The sequence below is a fragment of the Pongo pygmaeus genome, chromosome 1, assembly GCF_028885625.2.
Source record: "Pongo pygmaeus isolate AG05252 chromosome 1, NHGRI_mPonPyg2-v2.0_pri, whole genome shotgun sequence".
In the NCBI taxonomy this organism is placed as follows: Eukaryota; Metazoa; Chordata; class Mammalia; order Primates; family Hominidae; genus Pongo; species Pongo pygmaeus.
In genome coordinates, this window is record NC_072373.2 from 180,283,357 (window position 1) to 180,310,511 (window position 27,155).

The window sequence follows — 27,155 nt, forward strand, 5'->3', positions numbered from 1 at the left end:
CATTGTAACCTCTGCCTCCCGGGTTCAAGTGATTCTCCTGCCTCAGCCTCCTGAGTAGCTGGGACTATAGGCACGCACCACCATGCCCGGCTAATTTTTTTGTATTTTTAGTAGAGACGGGGTTTTGCCATGTTGGCCAGGCTGGTCTTGAACTTCTGACCTCAGGTGATCCACCCACCTTGGCCTCCCAAAGTGCTGGGATTACAGGCATGAGCTTATATAGGGATTTTTGATGCTATACACTGAGTAGTTTCTTGCTTTTCATTTGGCCGGGGTTTTACTGGGGGAGATAGGAAAAGGAGAGAAAGCAAAAACTAGGGAAGAGCATGGTGTAAAGTATGAGCTACAACTGTTTTTAAAAATAAGCAAATATTCTTGGACATTTGAAAGTCCTATTAAAGAATAGTTCTGTATCTAACTAGAATTTGGATAATCAAATGGCTACTGAATATATGCTAAATATTACAACTCAGTAGACAATATTTTTGCTATTATTCACTAAGTCAACCTTCCGTCTTGTTTAAAAACAATTAACAAGAAAAAGCCAAAAAAAATCATGGTGTAGATTCTTAGACGTGCAAATCCATGTCTATTTGTAACTTGTATCATTTCTGAAGACTGTCTTTTTAATCTTCTCTCCTCCAACCAGGTGAGTTGACCCTGGTGAACTGACCTCTTTCTGTTTATAGGTAGAAAACAGCTAAGTATTTATTATAAGTCTAAGGTCAGGGCCAGCAAAGAGATTACAAGTACAGCCTCTATCCTAGTTGGTGACAGTTAATTGCAGCATTTTGGTAGGAAGCATTCTAAATCCAAATCTGGGTTCAATAGGAAAAGAGAATGCTATTATCAGCTAGTGATGTTTACTCTGGGTGGGGCAGTAGAGGAGGTGGTGGCAGGCCTACCACAGCTGTGTCTTCCCCATCTTATCTATGTTATAAGCATTTCTCTTTTCACAACATTTAGTACTACCTCACTAACATCAGAGAGGAGCAAAGGAATGAGATAGAGCTAGGAAAGATGTAAAATCCCTGGGAACAGGCAAACAGTGTGCTGGAAATGTGGAGATAATTCATAGTTATCCTCATTGATGCTGGGATTGAGATTTGAGAGGCCAGTCCTCTGATAGTGAAGTCTGCAGTCAGGTTACTTCCTCTACTGTGCACCAGTTCCCAGAGTCAGGGTACTTACCATGCATGGCCAGTGAAAGAACTGGGAGTGTGATGTGGACTATTAAAGACTACATCTCTTTCCCTTGACTGTAGGAAGGGGAATTAAAGTGTGCAGCTCTACTGAGCAAGATGATGAAGACACTATGTCCCTAGCAGTGCAGTGGAGCTTATCAGAAGCACATATGGGAATCTCATGGACACAGTGACATCACATACCCAACTTTCCAAGATTCAGATTTCATACTGGGTCTGGAAAACTTTGAATCTGCATTCAGAGAGCCCCAAAAGCCTTGACTCTGGGCCCCCAACCCCACAAAAAGCCTTTCAGTGAAAGGAACAGCAAGTTTAAAACACACATAACATATAACCAAGGGAGGATTTATAGGAACTGTTAAAACCTGTAACAAAAGAAACCCCTGGTTGAGGTGCACACAGATACACTTCATTCTCAGGATGTGCTCTGAAATGCACACTGAAGTGGGGGCAGGAGTTAGAAAGTCATCCACGTGTTTGTTTATCCTTTGGCCAGAGCTGGTAGTCCAAAATCTAATTTTTCTACTGAAAAATCATAAGATTGTCAACCACAATTAGCAAAATGTTCTAATTCTGATTTGCTGGAATCTGCCCTCTTAGCTGAATCTTGGCATTGCTAATGCAAAACAGTTTGCTCTGCAAGTTTGCAAAACCAGCCAGCAAAGAGTCGGAGCCTTTCCCCTTAGGGGAGCCATTCAGAGGATCAGATTATTAAGGGCTTGGTAGCTGTGGCACCTGAACCATAGGAGAAGCCCACCTGCAAATAAAAGAAAAAGTGAAACACACAAATACATTTTGTGTGCCCTAAAAGAAACAAAATCAACTGAGGTCCGAAATTAAAATTAAGAATTTGACATGCTGGTGGAAGAAAAAGGAAGAATTTTTTTTTTTTTTAAAGTAAAGTTAGTGAATTAAAAAAAAAAAAAAAATTCTAGCCCCAGTCTGTGCCAACATGGACATCTGGCAATCTGTGGAGTTTTAATTACCTCTTTACGCCATAGGCCATATTAAGCAAATTGTCCAGCCTGCAAAGAGAAGGAGGGTCTCTGGGTTAATGCCTCACAGATGGCAAGATCGCTCAATGGAACTATTAATAAGAATGCTCCATTTTCAAAGAAGAAAAGCTCAACAACTTTCCCCACTGCTTGGGCGTCTATCCACCGGTAGTTTCCCTCTTTTCTGTCTGTAACTGCAAGTAATTCATGTTCAGGTCAATGCTAGAGTTTAAAGCAAGTGTCTAATGAGTCTCCCTTTCTTTCAAGGTCTGAATTAATACCATTCCCCCCACCTCTCAGAACATTTGTGTGGATTTTGTTTTATATTGTATGTGAAATTGTTCAAAGCGGGGGCTTCTTAAATTGTTCACCTTTTTACTATAATTAAACTTGTAAATAAAGGTCTCTGTTCCAGATTAACAATACACAGGCACACAATATGTATCAGAACAGATCTTTTCTGTTAGCCTTGCTACATTAACTAAATCATCTTACTACACACATTTTTGGGAGGCAGGGGGAGTTTGCAGGGTAAGATTTTTAAAAAGTGGCTTACTGTTTACAGCCTGATAGCACCTCCCAGCAAACTGCCGTTATGCTATAATCTTCTTCACATTCACTACCTTACTTGGGGACGAGCTATTCACACCATAGGGCAGTAGTAACGATAGTTTCCACCATTAGAAGTCTGCTGGAAAGGCTTTTTACATAAATACTGCATGTGCTCTCAAGCAAAATAAAAATTAGATGACTTGGACTCTTCATGAAATCATTAACCATTTCAAATTCACAGGGCATAGGGGGACACGAAAGAGGATGATTTTTCTCCTCATGTAGCCAGATGGGGCATACTATCCTAGATAGAAGGACCTACTATTTCCCACGTGAAGTTTCTCAAAGAGAAAAACATTTTCATCAAAGGGAAGCTGGGATGTGGTGTGGAATAAAGTAATTGTTTAGAATTTATCATGGGTAAGTCAAAAATATTTTTATCTCTTGTATAATAGAGACCAGACAAGGTCATACTGCCCTCGTGGAGAGAAACCTGTCTTTTAGAAAAGTCCCAGGAGAAGGGCAATGCCCCCCTGCCCCAGGAGCTTCCTGGGGGTTGGGTACTCGAAGGAAACACTAATCAGGCTTGGACAGGATCTTCCTCCCTATCTTCCCAGAATCTACTGACTTAACATAATAAGGTTAACACCAAAGACAGTCCCCCCTCCCCTGAACTCAACAGAGTTACCTGCCGAGGGAAAAGAAGACAGGAAAAACCACTCCCTCTGGCAAGGATCTGCCTTATGGTCTATTTTTTGAATTTATTAAAAGACACCGTCCAGCCTTAAGTCTAATCTGCTGAATGTGGTCACTGATCTGTGATTAACTCTTGTTGAAACTGAACCTTCATGTTTGGTTAAATACAGAAATTTTGTTTCTACCAAATAATCTGAAGTTTATACAGTCACAGTAGTAAATTGGAAGAGGGCTTAGAAGGGCATCTGCTCCAACTGTCTCATTTTACAGGAATGGAAACTGAGGCTCGGGGGGAGTTTTGCACAGTGATTCCTGGGGGTGGAAGCTTTTACCCTTGCCCCATTTGTCAGGACCATGGGCTTCCCTGGCTCTTGCCCAGCTATGAACCCCCTGTAGCAGGGCTTCTTCCTCTTTGGGCATGCCTACCTGAACCTCTGAGCCTGGTGGTGAAGTGGACCTGGGTAGCGCCGGTTGGGGGACTGGTAGAGCTGGGAGAGCAGGGCCTGGCTGGACTTCTGGCTGGGGTTGTTGGCAAACTTCACAGTAATTGGTTCCGTAGCACCGCTGGGCTTCTGGCCATTCAGCCCTTTGATGGCTTCTTCTGCCTCAATCCTCTTATCAAAGCGGATGAATCCCACCCCTCTGGACACTCCTGGGGAAAGAGAAAGAGCCTTTGTAAAGAGTGAATACACCAAACTGGTAAACATCTTTGGGAAGAGATGGGTCCTATGGATATTGTGTGAGGAGTAAGCCCACCTGTGGGACCAGGGCTGAGCCCAGCTCCCTGATCTCTCTCACCCATCAAAACACGTTTACCTGCATTCCTGCTATCATGGCTCTGGACTGATGCCTCCCAGCCATAGAACATAGGGCTCTCTTGCATCTGGCCCCTCTAGTCCTCTACCACTGCTCTGCTCCATCATCACCTCCCAAAAGTTGCTAGAACTGATCACTCACTGTCCAGTTTCTAGTCTTCTCGTGTCCTCCACATGTAGTGAGTGTGCAATCTATTTGAAAAGTGACCTCTGACCACATCATATGCTTTAAAAACATCTTCTATATCTTTTTTGTACTTTTTGAATTTTGTACCTTGTGCATAGTACCTATTCTTCACTGACTCCCATTCTAAAATGAATAACAAACAAAACCTACAAAATACCCTTCCACGGCTCCATTCTGCACCCAGATAAAGTTCAGACTTCTTGGCACAGCATTCAATGCCTCTGGCAATCTGGCCCCAAATTCCCTATTGAGGCTCACACCAGCCACCCTGAACTGCCTGATCCTCCTTGAATAGACTGTTCTTCCTTGATTCCATGCCTTGGGATATGCTCTCCTCTCCACCTAGAATGCTCTGTCCCTCCTTTTTGCTGGATACCTTTGAAACATCCTCCAAACCCCTATTCAAACATTGCCTCCTCAATGGGGCCTTCCTAGCAATTCCCACCAGGCATGGCACACCTTCTCCTGAGCTCTCAGGGGCACTTGACAGCTTCTAGCAAGTATTTGGACTCCACACTGGAGTCCTGTAAGGGTGGGGCAGTGCCTGCTTCTTTCTTGGTCTCCAGTGTCCCTCTGCACAATGTCTAGGGCAGAGCCGACTTCTGTGAAAGTTTGTCTCATGAATCACATGATAAATGTGCTAAACCATTCTCAGGGAGTGAGTTCTAAATTGGAAACAAATTGGAGGTAGGCGAAAACACCTTGTCATTAAAAGTGCAACCCAGAGTACCTGACATTTCTTACTGAGAGGTGGTGGCTGCCTTTCTTTATTATGGACAAAGAACCCCAGTACCAGATCCTGGGTTCAGATCCTTGTACTGCTACTAACTGCCTTTGGGGAGTCAGATCCCCCACTTTCAACCTGTTTCCTCAAGTGTGAAATGGGACAATTCCTTCTAACTCTATAATGCTATGAATTGGAGTTACAGCTATGCATACAGGTTCTTTTCACATACAAAAGTAATGTTATTTGGTTGAGGGCTGAAAGAGACTTTGAAGGTCATACAGTTCCACTCTCAACCTGATGCCTGAATTCTTTTTACAACCCTGCCAAGTAGTTTAGCTGCTGCTAAAACAAGTCCCATGATGGAGAACTCCTACCTCCCAAGATGGCCCATTTTAAATTTGGGCAGTTGACTGATAAGAAGTCTTTCTTCCAAGTCAAAAATCTGTCTATTCATGATCCATATCATCTGCTTTAAGCAGCCATCAGCCTTCCGCTCTTATGAGTAACATTGATATACACGGAAAGAAATTACAAAGAAACACTTAACCTGTGACTTGATCAACCAGGATTCGTGAGGTGATGATACGGCCGTATTGCGAGAAAAGTTGTTCCAGTTCCTTCTGGGTCATGGTTTTGGGAAGGCCGCTAACATAGAGGTTTGCATCCCTGATTGAGGCAGAGCTCGGACGGGCATATGAGACCTAGGAAAATGCAAGAGGAGCTAATTCCATTATAGGCAATCACCCTCAGAGTAGACGCTGAGTCCACAACCAAGATGACAGCCCCTCATCTACCGTTACAACTCATGGTGTCAGTTTAAATCACTCAGTAGTTCAGATTTTTAGCTACCCTTGTAATAGTAATGAGAACCAGGAGAACAATAGAGGAACAAGAGGAGAGTTGACGATAACTTAAAACAAATGCACAGATAAGGGTCTCTAAGTGCAGAACAAAATAGCTAGTGTATGGCAGCTGTTAAATGCAGAGCTACCCACGCATGGAATTCTGAAGATTTACCTCCTGGAAGTGGGTGTATAGATGATTTACTGTATCCAACACATAATAATCTTTGAATAAACCAAAAAAAAAAAAACCCTCATGAAATTCTGCTCTGCACATTTCTCTCCTTGCCACCCTCCCTACCCCCATCCCCTTCTTCCTGAATACATAAAAGCAATCAGGTTCTCTGCAAGATTTTTTTATGTTCCATCCTTTGTGTTGCTCCAGTCTGTTCCTATGAGGTCTGCTCTCACCAAATGACAAAGTGCTGGTGAAATAGGGCTGAATGAACATCTGCTTGCGAAACTGGATATGTGACCTTGTCGTCACATCTGCAAGGACCAGTTGCCTCTAACTTTGAAGCAGGGCAGATAAAAACCACAACAAACAAAATGGGGGCATGATGGAAAGGAGGGAGGGAAAGGGCAGTAGAGAAAGAGAAGAGAGCCTCACCAATGGTTATAATAAGTTCGACTTTGTAAATTTGTCCTCCCAGATCTCTCAACTGCTTTTTTTCCCCCAAAAAGCTAACACAGAAGTGTAAACAGATCTGAAATTCCATCTGCAAGAAGCCAAATCTGTAGCAGTACACATAAGCAAAGCAAACCCCAGCAGTCATTAATTTTAGACTTTCATTTACTTATTTATTTATTTTTTAAGAAAACAACATCAGACATTTGAAATATAATTTACAGCTAGTCTAACAAAAGCACTTTCCTGCTAAAGCTATTTCTGGGGTGGTTATGGCTCAGAATAGATGATGAAAACAGTCATTTCAGAGCACATCTGACAACGTTGGACAGGAAGAGACCTATATGCCTTAGCATTTTTCAATTGGAAGTTTTATTTAATCCATACAACTGATTCATAAGACCTATTAAGACTGTAGGGGTGAGAGTGTGTGTGTGTGTGTGTGTGTGTGCATGCACACAAACGCATGTGTGCAAAAGGAATTGAACACGTTAAACCAGACCTTTGACATTAAGACCTAAACCTCCAGCAGTAATGTGAGCCTTGCTTCTGTGACCTTCAGGGGAGAGAATGGGTCTAGCAAAGAAGATGAAGGATGAGCAGAACCCTCATCCACGGTACTCTCCCCCTTTCCATGACAGACATGCCAGGTCCCTTTATGGGTTCCATGCCTAAAAATAGATGTTGACTCAACAGATAAAATGATGTGAGTGACTAATCTGCCTCGCTGGCCTCCTCCTGCTGATGGAGTGAGGCAGCTGCCTTCAGTATCTCCATCTTCTAGAAACTCATGGGTGGGCTGGGAGGCCTCTGTGGGCTCCTTCCCAGCACATGGCTTAGATGTAGAGGGGCCTTTATATAGGGGGTCCCAGTGTGTGCATTTGGGGTGTGGGCTGAAGGACTAAGAACCCCATGTGACTGTCTGGACAGGGCTTCACTCCACAGAAGGTTCTCCCACCCCTGTTCTTTAAGAGACAAACTGTGTCAATAGCAGAACTGTTTTTTGAGTAGGAGGAAGAAGTGGTAGGAGAAGGAAATAAAAACATCATAGTGATATGCCCATGGCAATGAGGGTCACCCTTGTTTCACCTTGCCAATTACTGACAAATTAATTATCTGAATGACATTTGTGCTCCCTCAAAACACAACCTACCACCTTTATGCCTTTGCTCATACAGATATTTTTTTTCTACCTACTTCCTCAAGTCCAAATCCTACTCCTCTTCAGGGCTCAGATCAAATGACATCTTCTCTAGGCAGCTTTCTATAGTCTCACCTTCTCCTAAAAATCTCCCCAGCAGTGTTCTCAATGAACCATGGTACTTAACCCATTTCAACCTTAACTGACTACCTCTCCATCTAGGCTGATGACCTCTTTAGGTTGTAGGTCTTGTGTGTGTGTGTCCTATTCAACTCTGTGACTCTAGCTCCCAGCACATAGCCTGATACCTATAGAGTGTTCAACACCTACTGAAAAAATGAATAAACACCCACAGCTCATGAGAAATGATGTTGATATTACTGGCTCTTTGGAGTTAACTGTAACTTCAGTAAGGTGGAACACTGAGAGTCAGGCACCCAGAATCCCAGCTGTGTTTCTCCACCAAGCTAAGAGCTAAGGGACAAATTTTCCATTTTCCAATGCCTGGGGCTGGAAGGACTGAAAGAAGATTGTTCTAGGACTAGACATCACATAGAGACCTTCTCTTAGCAAATATTTCCTGAGGATCTACTATGAGCCAGGTACAGTGGTATGCGTTGGGAACACAGCAAGAACAAGGCATAATCTCTTGCTGTAAAGGAACTCCAAGTCCAAAGAGGGCAACAGACAACACATAGGAGGCACTCAATAAAATGTGTTGAACAGAAGAATGGATGAGTAAACATATAGACCAATTATCACAGTGCCACAAGATGTGTGTGTTATGCCAGGGATACATATGAGTGTGACTGAAACACAGAGGAGGGAGAGATTAATCAAAGGTTAAAAGGGCCAGGAAGGAGACAGAGCTGAGCTGAGACTGGTGGTGAGAAAGGTGGTGGTGGAGTCAGGGAATGGTGGCCTGATAATAGCCTTCCTCTGTCGTGAGGACAAATGAGGTGATGAAGATCGAGGGCTTAGCACAATACCTGGCACCCAATAAATGCATAATGGATAGTCATGACCTTAACTCCCATTAGTTCTGCACAGCCAGAGCTAGCGTACAGAGGGAACAGGGTGAACCCTGCCAGGGAAGAGGAGCTGGCACTTGAAAGTTGGTGACACAACAAAAACCATTTCCCCAAAAGTTGATTCCAACACAGGTAGAATCTCAGCTAGGGAGAATTACTGCAACACATCTCCAGACACAGACCCTAAATCCCCAAAGGCAGCAACAAATTCCAAAGGTGAACAGCACATCAATCATTCTCTACCAAGTCTAATTCCTGTTTAGTATTTCTCACCTATATGGAACCTTAAGTCTATTGTTCTCTCAGTCTCTTGTCCATGCAACCTGTGGGGTATGGATAGACAAAAATGACAGAAAAAAGATCTTCCCACATTGAATATCCAAATGTTCATCCTAGTATCTAAAATTTTCAACTTTCCATATACATGTATTAAATTCTAACTGAATGACTACAGAGGTCAGGCCCTTGGTTAGGCTGAAAGATTTCCAAAAAATTGCCAATTTTCAGGGTCAGCATTGACGGCATATTAATGCCCCTGGGCCAGTGGCCTGGAGTCACAGGGCTTCCAACACTGGAGCCAGTGCCCTGGAGAACCCCCCCTTGCCTCAGTCAGGATCCTGTTTGCTTCATTCATCCAGAATCTCTGAAGACAAGACTGGCATCTCTAGGCCAGCAATGACCTCCTTCTGGAACTCAGAAAGGGCTGGGAGTGAAGAAGCCACTCCTCTCTCTGGGTAGGGGTGGCTCAAAGCCAGGTGACTGTGAGCAGCTGACTTTACAGATGATCTCTATGGAAGATTTGCAGTCCCTCCAAGCTCCTCAGCTCTCCCCATCCCTGGTGCTCACAGTCTTCCCATCCTCCACCAGAAGGATGCTATAGCATCATGCTTATGATCCCTGACTGTGGGTCAGCTCCAGTACCCACTAGCTGCATGACCTTGGGCAAGTAATTTGATCTTGATAAGTCTCAACATCTTTGCTCGTAAAAAGGGGGTCAATTATCCTTTGATGGGTTATTGTAAGAACTGAGATAATATATTTAATATGTCTAGCACATACCTAGAACTTAGTAGATACTTACACATATTATTATGTGATAAGTCATACAGGCTTTTGTGGGCCAGCCTGGGAATCTAGCTCCCATTGGGACATACTCTCCAATGTCACCGAAAAAAAAAAACCCAAAAAAACAAACAAAAAAAACCATGTGGAACACTACCAGGGAATGCCTGTAGAGGCACTGCCCTCCTCTGCCACCCTGGTGGGGTCTGGACCATCTTTTACCACTTTACTGACATGAATGTCCTCTAACACATTTCCACAGATCCCACTGCTTTATGCCGACAAAGTACTTTCTGCTTTCCAAAGTGACTTCCCAATTCTGCTCTCAGCAAGTCTCACCAAGGTGGGTAAGGCAGGCATTGTCATTCATCACAGATGGGGCATCAGGACCAGGGCTGAGGGCTGCCTCTTCCCATGCAGCACCCACAACTCCCTTTACCTGTTCATACACAGGGCTTGGACTGGGCAGGGTGGGAAGAACAGCATGTCCTGAGGAAGAATGTTCCCTGAATCATCCAGCAATACCTCAGTCCTTGTCTGTCCTCCATAATACAGAAAAGGGAGAGGACATGGAAAACATGATAAAGGCATGTTGCGTGCAATGAGGAGGATAAAATGAGAGGGAAAAGGCATCCTTTTCCGCCCCAGAAAATTGCTCCTTTAGAAAAACACTGGCATTAGAAGATGGGAGTTCATTCATTCCTCCCCTTCCTAAACACCTACTGTGTGCCAGGCCCTGGGATGGGTGTTGGGAGTGTCTCTGCTTCAAGAATCCCAGTCTGGAAAGGAGAGTAAACAAATGAAGCATGCAATACAGAGGGCTGCTTCCAACAGGGAGATACTCATTTCCCACTCCCAGTGTTTCCTTCCATGTGGAGAGAACCCCCTGCAGTAACAGACCAGGCCTATTGCTATCCCTTCACCCACTCTTCTCCAGGGAAAAGAAGTGACTCCTCTGAATGGAGGCTTCAATAAAAGAAATGGGCATGTGAGGCTCAGATGCTGCTTGCTTCTTCCCTTCTGGGAGCCAGACGCCAGCTGGAAGCACACATTCTGATCCAGGCTCTCAGTCTTATGGGGGCAGGCTCTGCTCTCGGTCTGTGGGGTCTAGAGCACTTGTGACAGGGTGTGTCAGTCTGTCAAAGTGTAAAGTTCAGTGTTATGGAGCCCACTGTGTCCATGCAACACATCCAGGCCTTAATTGGCAATAAAGATGACCTTAGGATTCCATACACTTTTCTCTTTTGTCTTACTTCTCAATTGGTTTAGAACTTGGATGTGGAAAACAGCAACGCCATTTGTTGGGCCCCTCTGGATTAGAGTAATGACGTGGCCTCTATCATTCACTGGATTTTTTTCATGAGCTAGGCATTCTGTTCACAAAACTGTAAATTTTTATAACTGTGGTTCATAGTAAGTGGAGACATAGTAAGTGTCACATAAAGGTGACATACAGTGGCAATGGGGAACCCAGCAGAAAGTTATATTCCTGAAATCTGCTTCACAGAAATTTGGTGCTGGAAGTGGCCCCAAAAGTTCACGGCATGATCCAAGACAGCCGACCATTCAATGTATACATTTCCAAGGACAGGAAGCTCACCACCTCATGAGGCTTCCTACACTATTGCTGGCCATCATTAATTTTTTTTTTTGAGACCAAGTCTTACTCTGTCGCCCAGGCTGGAGTGCAGTGGCACCATCTTGGCTCACTGCAACCTCTGCCTCCTGAGCTCAAGCAATTCTCTTGCCTCAGCCTCACAAGTAGCTGGGATTACAGGCATGCGCCACCATGCCCGGCTAATTTTATATTTTTAGTAGAGAAGGGATTTCACCATGTTGGCCAGGTTGGTCTCGAACTCCTGACCTCAGATGATCTGCTCGTCTTGGCCTCTCAAAGTGCTGGGATTACAGACGAGAGCCACCATGCCCAGCCTCATTAATTGTTGAAAAGTTTTTCCTTCTACTGAGTTCACATCTGTCTCCCCTGTAGCTTCCATTCTTCTCCTATTATTATTCTAGCTTCACATCCCAGGGCCATCTTTTCTGTCCTTACTACACCTTATTCTATGGGTCTCATTGATAGGTGCTAGTTAGAGTATTGGGTAAGTATATTTTGAGACAAATCACTCCAAAGAAGTTCTTGTTTATGTTACTTTAACTGAAAGTGAACACCTGCTCTAGAATGAAAAGGAGACAGCAATTAAGAGCAAGTGCTTTGGGGTTGGAGAGATGTGGACTTGAAACCTGACCGTTATTAGCTGTGTGACTATGGGGTGAGTCACTTAACCTTTCTGAGCTGCATCACTTGAATACATAGTTTAGAAGCTCTGTTATAGAGCTGTTTGAGGGTTAAACAAGAAAATGCATTTTAGACTCCTAAGCACAATGCCTGGCACACAGTAAATGCTCAATAAACAATGGCTTTGATACACTTGCTGTATAATCAGGCCTTATGCTAGACACCAAGGGTGTAGGGATGAATACAACAGTCCCTGACATGTAGGACTATTAGTCTAGCAGAGGAGACACACACACACAAACCAATCATTTCAGAAGATCAGGCTGCAGATTTTCCCCAATCTGTTGTAACACCCTTTTCTCTGAGTGCATACAAACTCCCCAGAGCAGACAAGTCCCTGGGGAGATGAGGAGAATGGAATCAGAGAACAGATTCTGATGCTGCCAAGGCCTTCTAGGAACAAATCTTCTCAAGGACCTACAATCCCACCTCTAGGAGCAGGGACAGAAGAAAGAAGCCAACTGGTTCCTGGAAACAACAGCTTTGATTGTGAGGATCAGTTTACCTCTGTGCCTGTGGCTGTAGGCCTGTTCACAGGCAGGACAGGCATCTGCTTATGTAGCACTACTCTTTACACTTCCCCTACCTGCCACCTGATATGTGCTATTCTTTTATCAGAGGTAAAACTTCATGGTAAGGGTTCTAATGAGTTCCGATTGTGCCATTTTGTGATGGGAGTCTAAACCCCTTACCTGGGCATTCAAAGCCCTCTGGAATCTGGCCCAACCTCTCATCTCCTGCCAACCCCTTCATGCACCCTATGCTCCAGTTCAGACAAAAACATGGTCACAGTTTTCTGAATATGTCCAGAAAATTTCTACTTCCATGTCTTTGTTTTGCTGTTTGTTCACCATCATGGCAGAATAAACTCCTGCCCATCTTTCTAGGCCCGTACTGAATGCCACCTCCTCCACGAGTCCCAGGCACAAATGACTCTCCTCTCCTTTGACTCCACAGAAGATACACAGCAGTATATTTCAGTGGTAATAGTTACACTTACCCTACCTCCCACTACAGGCATCCTGATCCCAGATCCCAGGCTGATCCCAGGCACTACAAGTGTGATAACACCTTACCTGCCCTATGAGTCTGAGCATTCTGGTGATCTCCATAGACCCCTATGGCATCTAGTCTCAAACTGTATCAGGGCAAGAGCTCAAAAAAAAAATGCTCTCTCAAGTGAAATGAAATGTATCATACACTTTATGCGGCGGAGTTTAGCTTCTTTTCTAAGAGCTGACTATGACGTGATGAAGAAGCCAGAAAGAATCATGCAGTTAAAGGGTATCTACGAATATCAGAAGGGTGTCTGGCACCTAGTAGGCCAGACAAGTATTTCTTTTAAAGAATAGAAAAGATGTGATGATAGATTCATGTGTCTTGCAACATCTTTTAAAATATCTATCAAATTATCAAAGAGGCATACTTAGTACGTACTAAGTTCTCTCTGTCTATCTAGTGGCCTCCAAAAGGGAGAGCTGTAATGGTCAGGTTTCAAGTCCACATCTCTCCAACCCCAAAGCACTTGCTCTTAATTGCTGTCTCCTTTTCATTCTAGAGCAGGTGTTCACTTTCAGTTAAAGTAACATAAACAAGAACTTCTTTGGAGTGATTTGTCTCAAAATATACTTACCCAATACTCTAACTAACACCTATCAATGAGACCCATAGAATAAGGTGTAGTAAGGACAGAAAAGATGGCCCTGGGATGTGAAGCTAGAATAATAATAGGAGAAGAATGGAAGCTACAGGGGAGACAGATGTGAACTCAGTAGAAGGAAAAACTTTTCAACAATTAATGAGGCTGGGCATGGTGGCTCTCGTCTGTAATCCCAGCACTTTGAGAGGCCAAGACGAGCAGATCATCTGAGGTCAGGAGTTCGAGACCAACCTGGCCAACATGGTGAAATCCCTTCTTTACTAAAAATATAAAATTAGCCGGGCATGGTGGCGCATGCCTGTAATCCCAGCTACTTGTGAGGCTCGCCACAGTAATCGTTATCAGTCTTTTATAAAGCAGGAGCCAGGAGTTGCAGTCTAGTGAAGAGACTGAATCTGGGTCCCTGAGCCCAAGACCAGATATTCCACTAACCAGGTCATAAGACCTCACTACCACCCAAGGCAAACATTCTACTCTGATAGCTACACAGGTTCTCTTCCCAGATTTTTGAAATATAGGATCAAACTAATGCCTCAGGGTCACTGCAGAATTTTCTTTCCTAGAGAATAGAAAAGCAACCATTGTGAGGTGAATTTGTGGGTGCAGAGACTTCTTTCCCGTCTTTGTCATTCACCTTTAGACAATCTTTTGAAATATGAAGCTGAGAATGGGACATAAGACACTAGGATGGGCTGACCAGAGTGGACAAGAAAGGACCACTATTTTCTGTGATATGGAGTCCATAATTCTCCCAACACAGCTAAAGTTGTGCTGATTTTTTTTTGTTTTTGAAGCAGTTCACATCACATTGTTGGCTTCTTTTACACTTGCAGACAGCTAAAGCCCCCAGACCCCATTCCATGTACTTCTGAAAACCTGTGCCTTCCCAACCCATACCGGTCTAATTTCCTTTTTAGATGTGGACACAGGACACTATGAACGACCTTCAAGATACTGGGAACGTATCATCTTCACTGAGCAGAGAGAAGAGGGGAACTGTATTTCCATTTCTCCAACTCCTATCCTTGTATTTGAAATTATTCACTCAAAGGAAGTGAACAGGGCACTGGCAAGCAGAGCAGCCAAATAAAATCTCCCACAAGAAAGAGAGGGCTGCTAGTACAACTGGGGAAAACGTGTCTCTGGTTTCTGCTGGCATTGCCACATGCTCTCTCTTGGCTTCCTGGGGATTCAGTGATCCAGCCGCCCCTGCTGACCTTGGCAGAGAAGCATTCTCGCCCAGGTTGTGACTCTAGCGGTAATGGAGGAGGAGAGAAAATGCCTTTTTACTATTAACAAGACTGAGGGAGGCAGTCCATCATTTCTGGGTGGGGTGATATCCGTCAGCAAAAAATGATCTGCTAACTCTCCAGGAAGCATTAAGAGCAGCGATAGGAGAAATAATTGCTTATGCCGAATGCAAAGAAAAGATGCCTCAGCGGAATGGAGGCCCTTAGCAAGGCAGGTAGATGCAGGGAGGAGAGGGGGAGGCGCAGCTCCCCGACGACCCCTGGCAAGAGAAAGAAGTGGGAGGAGCAAACTGGAACCTGCAAAGCTCAAGTGTGGAAAGACCCCCGGAGGCACCGTTAGTGGTATTAGAAGAATAAAGCGAAAATGGAGAAGTGGTTAAGCAGCATCACAACAGGAAGAGGTGGAAATGAAGGAGCTCACTCTCCTTCCCAGAGTAGGAAGGTGTTTCCTTCTGAAAAGCCTTCCCTCACACACCTTCCCCTTCTCTACTCCTGCTCCCTCCAGAATTGGGCCGCTGCCTCATGGCTAAGTGTCTTTCTTATTCTCTCACCCGCTGCCTGCCTGAGTGCTAACTCTCATAGATTTGCTCAGAGTGGCAAGAGCAGCTCTTTTACCCCTTCATCCCAGATCCAGCCCTGCAATCACTCACAATACCTGTCCTCTGGAAATATTTTACTTAAAGTCATATTTTAATCATTTGGGTAATAGCTTAATATAATTATTAGAAAAAGGTAAGTTACTAAGTCATTTGTGCACATATAATACAATAAAAAAAGGATGGAAATCAGCCGGGCGCAGTGGCTCACACCCGTAATCCCAGCACTTTGGGAGGCCAAGGTGGGCAGATCACTTGAGGTCAGGAGTTTGAGACCAGCCTGGCCAACATGGTGAAACCCTGTCTCTACTAAAAATACAAAAATCAGCCGGACGTGGTGTAATCCCAGCTACTCAGGAGGCTGAGGCACGAGAATTGCTTGAACCCAAGAGGTGGAAGTTATGGTGAGCTGGAATTGCACCACTGCACTCCCAAGCGAGACCCTGTCTTAATTTTAAAAAAAAGGATGGAAATATCTAAATATATAAAAATGTTAACACTGTTGGCTTAGGAATGGCTGATATTGCCTTCATGATACGATTCTGTACATACCAAATTATTTACAAAGAAGCATGTCTTGCTTTAAAAATGAGTGGATAAGGATCCTAATAGAGCTGATGAAAACCAATGTCTAAGGCTGACAAAAACCTACCACAGCAGCCTGCAAGCTCTGGTTTCATCTGTCAAACATTCTATGTGGCACATCGTTGACAGATGAACTTTCTTGGAACTTTACTTTGATCAGATCTTTCGCTCACTCAAACCTTGCACAGCTCCCTATCTCCCCAACCCCAAAATCAAATAGAAACCTCTGCAGCCCCATGACTGCCCTATCCCACTGCTTTAGAGTTGGTCCTTTGCATGTCTGTGTCTCCCATGAGACAGGAGCTTCTGGAGGCAGAGCCAGCAGTGAACGCTTGTTTAATCCTACTCCTCACATTTAGGTCAAAACCCAAACAGGTGTCCCAACACTCTGAAAGGTTTAGGGGGTGTGATACCAAACCCTCACATTCCATTTTGGATCACTTTTTACTGAAGGTTCTCAATGGAACTTGAACATCAATCCAAAACTTTGGTAAACGTATTTCTCTTTTGAAGGTACTAATTTTCTTTGTTCCTGATTAATGTGACAGAGCTGGACCAAATGCAACTTCACTGAAGCAGTTCTTAGTAAAAGGGTAAAATTACGTTGTAAATTCAGAAGCTGTTCTTTTGGAGCCCAATAGAAGGTCAGGCCTGGGACAGGCATCAGGTGTGGGATCAAGGAGTACCAGGAATAATTTTTCAGAATCCACAGCCATTTCCAAAGTCTAAAATGATCCCTATTGGAGATGACTTTAAAAAACAAAGCTAGCCGGGCGCGGTGGCTCACGCCTGTAATCCCAGCACTTTGGGAGGCTGAGGTGGGTAGATCACCTGAGGTCAGGAGTTCACAACCAGCCTAAGCAACATGGAGAAATCCTGTCTCTACTAAAAATACAAAATTAGCCGGGCGTGGTAGTGCATGCCTGTAATCCCAGCTACTTGGGAGGCTGAGACAGGAGAATAGTTTGAACCCGGGAGGCAGAGGTTGCGGCGAGCCCAGATCGCACCATTCATTGCATTCCAGCCTGGGCAACAAGAGTGAAACTGTCTAAAAAAAAAAAAAAAAAAAAAAAACACACACACACACACAAACCAAAAACAAAGATAAACAAATAGCATCCCAAACTCCTAAATGAGGCAAGTCATCTCCACTGGGCTGGGCTCAGGGCTGAAACACTGAACAATGACCCAGTTTCCCAAGTGGGGTTCCAGGCTGCTCTGGCAGGCTAGTGAATGTAAGCCCATGACCCATACTCCATAGCTCTCTGACTCACATGGATGGAAGAATCTCTAGGGCACTGTCATTTCTGATTCACCTAAATCCGAGGACCTAGCACAGAGCCTGGAAAGCAGGGACCCAAGAAGAAATGAAGTCAGGTCTGTCCCTAGGTTGATGGCAGAAGCCCTGAGCTATGTCTGTTTACTAAAGAACCTGGAGGAGACACACAATTCATTTGTTTGCTTTTTATTCTCCTTCCCATGACAGAGAGTATAACCCATGTGTGCACAGAGCCAAATACACACCCACACACCCTCACAGAATGCACATGTTGCTGAGCAAGCAGGCAGTGTGACATTCCAACACTTACGACCTACTGCCAGAGGGTTATTTTTAAAACATTTTTTCTTACTCCAAGTCTCGCTTATTAATTGTGTCATCCTGGGTGTGTCTCTAAACCTCCTTGGGCCTCAGTTTCCTCACCTGTATAAAGGAGGTAATAGTACCTCCTGACAGGGCTATTTTAAGAATTAGAGTTGATGTGTGTAAAGCACCTAGCTCCAGGGATATTTCAAAGATGAAACAATATCAAGCATGTAAAAGGGTTATAACAGTATTAGATACAGAGTGAATACTCACTATAAATTAGCATTACTATTAATCTTTATTATTATTATTTCAAGCTCATGCTAACATATTAAGTAGCTCCTTTTCTGGCAGAATCCTTCAGAGGCCCTTTTGAAGCTAACTTGAGCTCCACTGCTGGCCTGTTGTATGGCTTTGGACAAGTCATTTCATGTCTCTGAGCCTGATCTCCAAGATGTGTGGTGGGAACTTTCTCCCACTAAAGAAGTTATAACCCAAAGAACAATTCCCCTGGAGTCACCATCCACACTATGCATTGGAAGCTTAATTACACATCATACTCTTTCTCTGCTTTGGTGCTGTGCCGATGCCTAGATTGCATGCTCCTGGAGAACAGAGGTCAGATTGCTCTCTGAATGCTGTCAGTATTCACACACAGTCACGTAACACTGCCCCTAATAAAAGGGAAATGGATATTTGTTGACTGGGAACCATCATTTGTGGGTACCTCCTAGTACAGGTTGAGTATCCCTTATCAGAAATGGGACCACAAATTTTAGATTTTGGAATATTTGCATTATACTGATTCAACATCCTTAATCTAAAAACTTGAAATCTAAAATGCACCAATGAGCATTTCCTTTGAGTGTCATGTAGGTGCTCAAAAAGTTTCAAATTTTGGAGCATTTTGGGTTTCAGATTTTCCGATTTGGGATGCTCTGCCTGTAGTGGACCTGTAATGAGCCATTCACTATGAATTGGCAAAACGATGTTTTTCATATTTAAATTTGAGTTCATTTTTTTTTTTTGGTGGGGGTGGGTTGGGGGGTGGTTTGCAAACTGCCTGTCAAAAGGTCAACTATTAAGTTCTGTTTGGCTCACCTACATAATTCTTGAAATTCTTTGAGTTATTTTCTAGCTTTTAAAAATTGGGAGATTGGCATGAAAAAAATCTAGATTTTCATGTGTATTGAACAACCAGTAGATCTGGCAACAATCTGGGTTTAAACAGTTAGCAGCAGCAGCAGAATAGCTGTCCTCTTTACAGCTCACTACAGTCTCCGCCACTCCCTTAGAGCTTTCCAGAACCTTCCCTGAATCCAGCTGTTAATCATTAACCTTCACAGCTTTGGAATTAACTATTGATTTGCCTGAACCTATTTTGTGCATAACATTTAAAGTAGAGTGTTTTGCACTCCAGAAATTTGAAAAGGAGGGGGAAATTTGACCAAAGTTTACAAACATGTACTAGATGGTCCTGAGACCTCTATAATGTACACTTCCAAAGAAGATGCTTGGTTTTTTTCCAGATAGGCAAGTTAACTACTCCTTCATGGGAGTCAGAGCAAAGAGATAAATCTCATGTCACTTATCAAAGCAAGCTGAAGCAGAGGTAAACAGTGGCCTGAAAGACAAAAAGCAATTTAAAAAAATTAATAAATGATGAGACTATTAAACAGCACACAAAAGGGGTTTGATTTTTTCTTTCCTTTAATATGATTTTTACCTTAAACATTATGTCCCTTTAGAAAAGGGAAGAAAAGTTAATAAAGGAACCTATCACTCAAACTTAATTTTTAGTACAACAAATAAACTGCTTTAATGAAAGGGCTGAAATCCCCAGGTTTGCACATTAAATTTTCATTCGTAGTGGAGAATGGAAATTATTGATTCAGCCGTGGCATCGTGCATTTTGAATCCTACAGCGCCTCAGAAGCCCACATTACCGCTGGGTGCAAATGTGTTGGCAGCGTTTTGATGCAGGTTGAGCACAGGGTGGGTGAGGGGGTGGAGAAAGGAATATAGATAACGGAAGGAGGCAGACTGACTCTTTACAGAAAGAAAATAATCAATGTTCCTTGTCTCTAAGATCCACTTAGATAAAGCATCTGATGGCATGATGGGCTAGGGGGTATGTCTGAGACCAGAAAAGCCAGGTCTACTCAGTCTTTGGGGAAACCACAGTGGCCTTATGGAATACTTAAAAAAAAAAAAAAGCAAAATGGAAGGTTGATTATTTGATCCTAAGCTCCTGGAGAAGAGTTGGGGTTTCAAGAAAAGTGTAAAGAAAAGTACCTTTTTCAGTTCAAGGTCAGGGTGTCTATCAAGGGAAGAGTAGACGTCTGACATTCTACTGCTGAACTGGATAGCACAGAAAATCAATCAAACCCACAAATACAGCTCTCAGTCTAGTGTGGCCTCATCAAAGAGTCAGGTGACATGAGCATCCAGTCTTTACTTAAAGCATGAAAATAGGTATGTTTTTACTTTGAAAGAAATTAATCCTCCTGCCTCTCAGAGGACTACCCCATAATTAAACAACTCTTGATTATTTCCTCATTAGAGAACTCATAGGAAATGATTCTAAGCCTAGACGGAGGAGCCTGAATCAGGTCCATTTTGGGATCTTTGTGTACCAGGCTGTATGAGATCAGGGAAAGCAATCATCTTTAGAAATAAGCTAAACTCCATTGCAAAAGTAAAGCTGCTTAAAAAAGAAAGATAATCACATATTCTAAAAAGAGAAAGGTTTTGCTTTGTTTTTGTTTTGATTACCTTCCAGCTAAGATTATCTTATACCAGTAGTCTCCTCTATCAGGCTGGATGTTGGAAAAGTAGCTTTGTTGGACTAAAAAGTTCTGGTTTTGTGTTTTCAGATGCTGAGAGCTGGTGCCATCTATAGATTTCCATTCTGGGAGAGGTTTCTCTTTTGTCCTACTTTGCGTCAGACCTGCTGTCGTGAGGATAAGAGCGCCCAGGAGACACTTCCCTGCAGTTTAATAGGCTATGAAAGATAGGGACTCATTAATTGGCTGGCAGCTGCCCCTAAGCAAGACGTTGCCTGGAGGTTGGGGAAGAAAGGGAAGGAAGGCCGAGGAGGAGGCAGGCTCCATCCACTAGACCACCACCGGCTGCCCAAGGGAATCCCCAAGGCAAACAGCACTACCTCCTGAAGGATCCCACAAGTGAAGTCTGAACCGAGAGTATGACTATCCAGTGACAGAAACTTAAACCTCCTTCTGGAGGAGCAGGCTCTGGGTTACTGTTTTTCTTTTTTGACTTAAAACAACCCTTCCTGAGATATTATCTACCCACCTAATTATTTTCAGATTGCTGAAATGTTACTTTTTCTGTCATTCCCATACTATCTTCTCATCGATTTTATTATAGTACCCATCCCTATTACACTGGTGTGTTTATTTATAACTGATGCTCCCTTTTCGAGTCTCGATTAGGAGGGTCCTAGCCACCCTTAGGTAAAGCCAAACTGCAGCCTGGCACACAAAGCCTCCTGATTTGGCCCTGCCACCTCCCATCCTCATCTTTTCACCTTCCCATCCAAAATTAGGCCACACTATTTATATGCTGTCCCTGCTCACAACGTCTTACATTTTCACAGCTTTGCATGCGCTGTTTCCTCTGCCTGGAACGGCTTCCTTGCCTCAGCCTTTTCCCTTGGCTCAGCTCTGGCCATCTTTGCAAACTCAGGCTCACAGGCCCTCTTTGTGGGGTCTTGAATCCCAAATATCCCATCTGCCCTCTTAATTGGAGGTCTCACAGCTTGTGGTCCCTTCCCTCTACTCAACCCTCACCTCACTCTTCCGTAACACTCAGTGTCTCCCATTTAGTATAGTGGATGGTAAATGTTCTTTGAATAAATCAAGAACACTGCCTCCAGCCCCCACATAGCCTGGATTTACCAGATCAACAGAATGAAATTTAACCAGTGCCTCCTGAATCAGGAGTCAGCACATCACCTCTTACCTTTATGGTTTTGGTCTGGAGTCTGAGTCCATTTAAAGTGTTGATGGCTTTCTCTGCATCCTTTGGATCAATATAGTTAACAAATCCATACCCTAAACTCTGTCCTGTGGAAATATTAAAAAGAGAGAGAGAAAGGGAGAGAGAGACAGACAGAGAGAAAGAAAGAGAGAGAGCATGCTCAGTATCTTTATAGAGGCAACACTTCCCACTGCAGTGAGTCAAAACTCTCCTTTGGTATACAGTTCCTCTTACACCAGGGTTTACCCCCAGATTGAGAGATTTCTAATTCCTCCAACTCTCAGTCTCATTGGCTATTAAACTTTAGGAGCTGTGCTAGCTAAAACTGGGTAAGTGCCCCTGCACAGCCACACAAGAGACACACAAGTGTCCACATAATCAGGAAGAGGCAGGACATGGTAGCGGAAAGAGAACAGGTGTGGTTTGTCAGAAGAGACTTAAACTGGAGTCCTAGAGCTTTCCCTATCAGCTGTGTGACTTTGTAAGGAAGTCATTTAATCTCTCTCCCCCTCCCACCTCCAATCTCTATTCTGGAGATAACAGCACTTACCTCAGGTAGGTTTGAGAGAGTGAGAGATTGTGTATAAAATGCCTACCAAGTACATTGCCTAGATTGGAGTCGGTGCTCAACAAAAGACAGCTATGCTCTGCTCAGACCTGTAAAATTGAGGCAAGTGCTGGACACAGTAGCAGTGTCTATTGCCTTGGTCATGCCAGCCACACCCACATTCAGAGGGATGTAGCAAGATTTGAGTAGCAAAGACTGGAGATGTGTATAGTGAAGGATGCAGGCATGGCTAGAATTTAAAGCAGTTGCTACAAATCATTCTTTACCCTCATCATTCCCTGAGCCAAAGAACAATAAAGAAAAAGGAGAGGGGGTTTCTACTGGAAAGGGCTGGGGAGCTCCTAACACAAAGCTAAGAGAGCAAATAAACTCTGAAAAGAGGATTTAGCTACTTTAGGTGGAGATGGCATCAACTTGTCTGCAAAGAGAGGTAGCAAGTGACAGGGCTCCCCCCAAGTGAAATAAAAATAATGTGCTTGCAATCGTGCCACTGATTATAAATAGTCCATCAGCTCTGCCATGTGTCATCAGCCAGAAATATCATTAGGAAACTTTACATTTTCTGACATACCCTTTAAGAAACACAGAGCTTGGGGTGGCTGCAAAACCAGCTTGAACTTCCCAAGCAATGTTATTGATTTGTGGGCGGCAGAGCCGAAGGGGAGGAAAATGACAGGACTTCACATGTCAGCAAAGACTGATTACATAAAGCTCTCTTTGGAGTACTGGGGCCAGGGCTGGGAGATAATGCAGCAAAAAGCCTGCCATGTCCTGGTGACAGGAGCCCATTTCAGCGGCCAAAAAATCTTTCCAACAGCTTCTGTTTTGCTGGTAAATGTCTGTGTTTGTGTTGGTTGTAGGAGGAAACCTGGGAAAACAAGTTGGGTTCTGGATGAGAAAATGGGTGACTTTGTTATAGGATGGAGCAAAGAGAATCACAAGAAAGCTCAATGGCATTTGGCCCGAAATGGAAAACCCAAAATGACAACACTTCCATTAGGATATTCCTTTGTTCTGGAAGAACAGGGTGAGAAGAAGAAAGACAGGGGCAAGCTTTACCAGACATGCCCTTCACCAGCCAGGATTAGTAACTGAAGAGGAAGGAGAGAATGCTGGGTGCACTCCAGCTGCTGGGACCCTTCTCTTTCCATCTCACTGTGTAAGTATGGTGTGTGAGTGGCGTGTGTGTGTGTGTGTGTGTGTGTGTGTGTGTGGCGGGGGCAGGGGGAGGTGAATTACAAGACCCTGCCATATGTTCCCAGAAATTTCATTTTGCAAATACAAAAATACAGAGACCAATTTCATTGGTTTAAAAATATCATTTATCCGAAATTTGGTGCCACCTCATCAAACCTAGCTAAATAATTCACCTAATTAAATACATTTTCATCATGCAAATTTCTCAGTCATATTTACTTTGCATATATGAGAAGCTTTAAAAATTGCTGTACAAAAGTATTCTTATAATCACTTTTTAAAAACAGTCATTCACCAAGTTGAGCTGCTTTTAAAGGATATTTTTAAAACAATTATCTCAATGATAAACCTTATGCATAAGTTCTAGGAAACTGGTCAGATGGTTAATCTATCCAGCCCAATTTAATTTGTGTAAAATTAAAATAAATTATGAAAAATATAAACAAAACACCACTTAACAGCAAACATTAGACCTAACTCACATTGGAGTATTACTTGATTTATTTATACTGATGGAATATATGTGGAGGAATCATGCTTACCAGTGGTACATGCTCCTGACACACTATCCATCTTTCTAAAATTACTCATATATTGATGAAAATCTAAAATAAATATAATGGGCATAATTTTTACATTCCATATTTTGTTTTTGTTTTAGACCTTTGCTTCTGGAGGAAGGAAAATACATTCAAGTCCTAGGAAGATTCTGAAGGTCAAATGAGGGAAAGGAGCCCTGCCCAGCAAGATGTGTCAGGTCAAGCCACCTGCTTGTATCAGTCCCAAATCCACCATCACTTTAGTTCCTGACTGCAATTAGCACAACTGTGTTATCACCTGCTCTAGCTTTAGAGAGAGACTGCATTTAACATCAAGAATGAGGGTGCTTTTGGGAAAATGAAAAAAAAAAACAAAAAACAGATGAACATCATTTCAGAAAGGAAGAGGAAAAAAAGATGATGATTCTCCATGATATAAAATAATGAACTGCAAGCTCTAAAACAGAACATTGCATTGAACAAGAGGAGGATACAGGCAGAAAAACTTGCCTGTGAATTGAAAGATATGAGATAGTCTGGCACCACAATGAAACTACCTGTGGTTAGCCTAGTTCATGAACAGGTTTTCTTAACATGCTTCTCACCATCATAGGAGTTCAGCTAAGTCTAATAAAAAATACTCTATGGATCTAAGCATTCTCTTTTAACATGTCCTATAGAAGATTAAATCTCTAAGTAGAAAATATAAAAACCCAAGCTTTACTTCTTTTAGAAACTATTTCAGTAGTAAGGGAGAGTAAAATGAGGAAAAATTTTATGTTTTAATTTTGGTGGCCATATATTGGTGATGGGTTTTAGATTTGCAGTTCTGTATGTAAGTGTACCTAGAAAAAAATAGATGAAATGCATTCACAAAAAATAGCAACACTTTTTCTATGGGGACCAAGAGAAATGTTATGCTGGGAGGGCCTGAGGGATCCAGTCTGGAGCCTAGAGCTAGTGTATCTGTATCTGCATTCCAGAAATAATATCTTTTTATTATTCTTTTTTTTTTTTTTTTCCAAATGGCTACATCTTCTCCCTTTATCAGCAGTAGCAAGATTTGAGAACATAGGGATGGCAACAGTATTTTCAGAACAGAAAATTAAAACAAGCTGTTTTTTTTTGTTCCCAATTTATGAGTTTATTTTGATGGGAAGTTGAACAAATAAAAAGGAAATCATCAAAGTTATGTTTATTGAATCCTCTTTATTAAAAAATAAGATATGAAATTAAGACTGCCTCCAAAATTTAGAAACTATAGTGAGCATTTGGCCCCTTGGTGCCCAGGTGACCTACAACCCTTACTGTGACCAGTCCCTAATAATCCTGTCCGGCAGGCATGGGTGAATGGTCACCAGTTATCATGCATGGGCAGGAAATGCATTCTTGACAGTTTGAGATGGAAACTTATAATTCAGAATGTACTTTCCAAGAGAAAACTGCTATACATAATGGTTACACTTTAAAGCACTTCAGAGTATTTTGAATTAAACAGGTTTTTGTTTTTAACAAGCTGTTCTTAAATCTGAACTTCAATATTTCTGTTTTTATAAAGCATAGGCACACAGGCACACACACAAATACAAAATGTCTCCTCCTACTATGACACGGCAACATCTTTATTCTGTTATAATAATTTGTATATCCAACTTTTCCCCTTAGAAACCAAACACATCTTCCCATAATAACTAGCTCATAAAAGTTTGTATCCTTGCATATAGCAAGTAATCAACAAATGCTTGATAAATGAAAGAATGGATGTATGCATTTGTACTAGTCCTCCATTACTGAAAGCATATGACCAGAATGTTTGGTAAGTTTGGGGGAAGAGGAGGAAAAGAGGGGGTACCCAGGGAATTAATTTTGCATTTGTGAGAAAGAGAGAACACAATAACAAACTGACTCCGGTGACTGGAAAACAAAACACAAACAAGAAATGTCCTGGGTAGGTTCTCCTCTGGCACAGAACAGATGAACAACAAAAATCGCCCTTATCCACCTTTCCACAGAGATTCTGAGTTTATAAAATGCTTTCCCATCCTTCCGTGCATTTGATTCTCTCAACAACCCTGTTTGAGAGATAATTATCATTTTATAGATGTGGATACTGAAGCTCAGAGAAAATGGTGATTTGCCTAAGATCACAGAGCTAGATCACAGTCTGGATCAGGGGTTAGAAAACTTTTTTATGTATAGGGCAAGACAGTAAGTAGTTTAGGCTTGGTAGGTCTTATGGTCCCTGACAATTCTGCCATTGTGTAGCAGCCGTAGACAGTAAGTAAATAAATGAGTTGTGGCTGTGTTCCAATAGAACTTTTTCAAGAAAAACAGGCAGTAGTGGCCCAATTTGGCCCATGAGCTGTAGTTTGTTATCTTCCGGTCTAGATCATTTGACTTCAAATCCTGTACTCTCTGCCACAACTAGTTGCTCCATTTGAACTAAAATGTTATTATAATAACAATGATTCTGAGACCCTGAAATGTATCAGAGGCTTTTTGAATCTGCTATGAAAAAGTAAATTATCTCCAGTAGTTTGTGTTAAGCATTTTTGTTATATTTAATCTCTAGAAAGTGTTGAGAGCATAGCTGGTTATAACCCCTTATTTTCCCAGCCATTCTGGATAGACGTAGCTTTTCCTTGCCTTTAGGGTCCTGGGGATTATTCTGATCCTGACATCCTCATGGTTGATGGCTGCAGTAGGGAAGCTGGCCAGAAAGAACCTCAGCATTTCTGCACTGCCAATCTGCCCACCTTGCTCTTTTGCTCTTTAAAAACCATCATTCTCCAGAAACCGAACAGTTACTCTCCTCATCTACAAAGCCCCTGAGGAGGCAGCCAGATGGGTAGCTGCTGTTGAAAACTTCTGAGTTGAGTAAGGAATTTTTATGGAAGTTAGAACCCCTAGTTCAGGCTGAAATCCTGTTCTCAAAGCGCATGATAAAATCCCCGGTCACCTCAAAACTACCTGCATGGCAATAATCCACATAC

General features: G+C 42.8%; 1 protein-coding gene across 20 annotated transcripts in view; it reads right to left on the reverse strand.

The window, feature by feature from the left end:
• ELAVL4 (ELAV like RNA binding protein 4) overlaps nucleotides 1–27,155 on the reverse strand; it is a 154,459-nt gene that overhangs the window by 4,093 nt on the left and 123,211 nt on the right. For 14 of the 20 annotated variants that reach the window (XM_054488632.1, XM_054488601.1, XM_063656332.1 and 11 more), the window contains 4 exons: nucleotides 21,841–21,944; nucleotides 5,725–5,878; nucleotides 3,875–4,100; nucleotides 2,192–2,230 (listed from right to left, as the gene is read on the reverse strand). In XM_054488632.1, the coding sequence (XP_054344607.1) occupies nucleotides 2,192–2,230; nucleotides 3,875–4,100; nucleotides 5,725–5,878; nucleotides 21,841–21,944 (523 nt within the window). Of the gene's footprint in view, nucleotides 1–2,191; nucleotides 2,231–3,874; nucleotides 4,101–5,724; nucleotides 5,879–17,720; nucleotides 19,481–21,840; nucleotides 21,945–27,155 lie in introns of those variants that run through there. The other 6 variants (XM_054488671.1, XM_054488662.2, XM_063656379.1 and 3 more) reach the window with 2 other exon arrangements.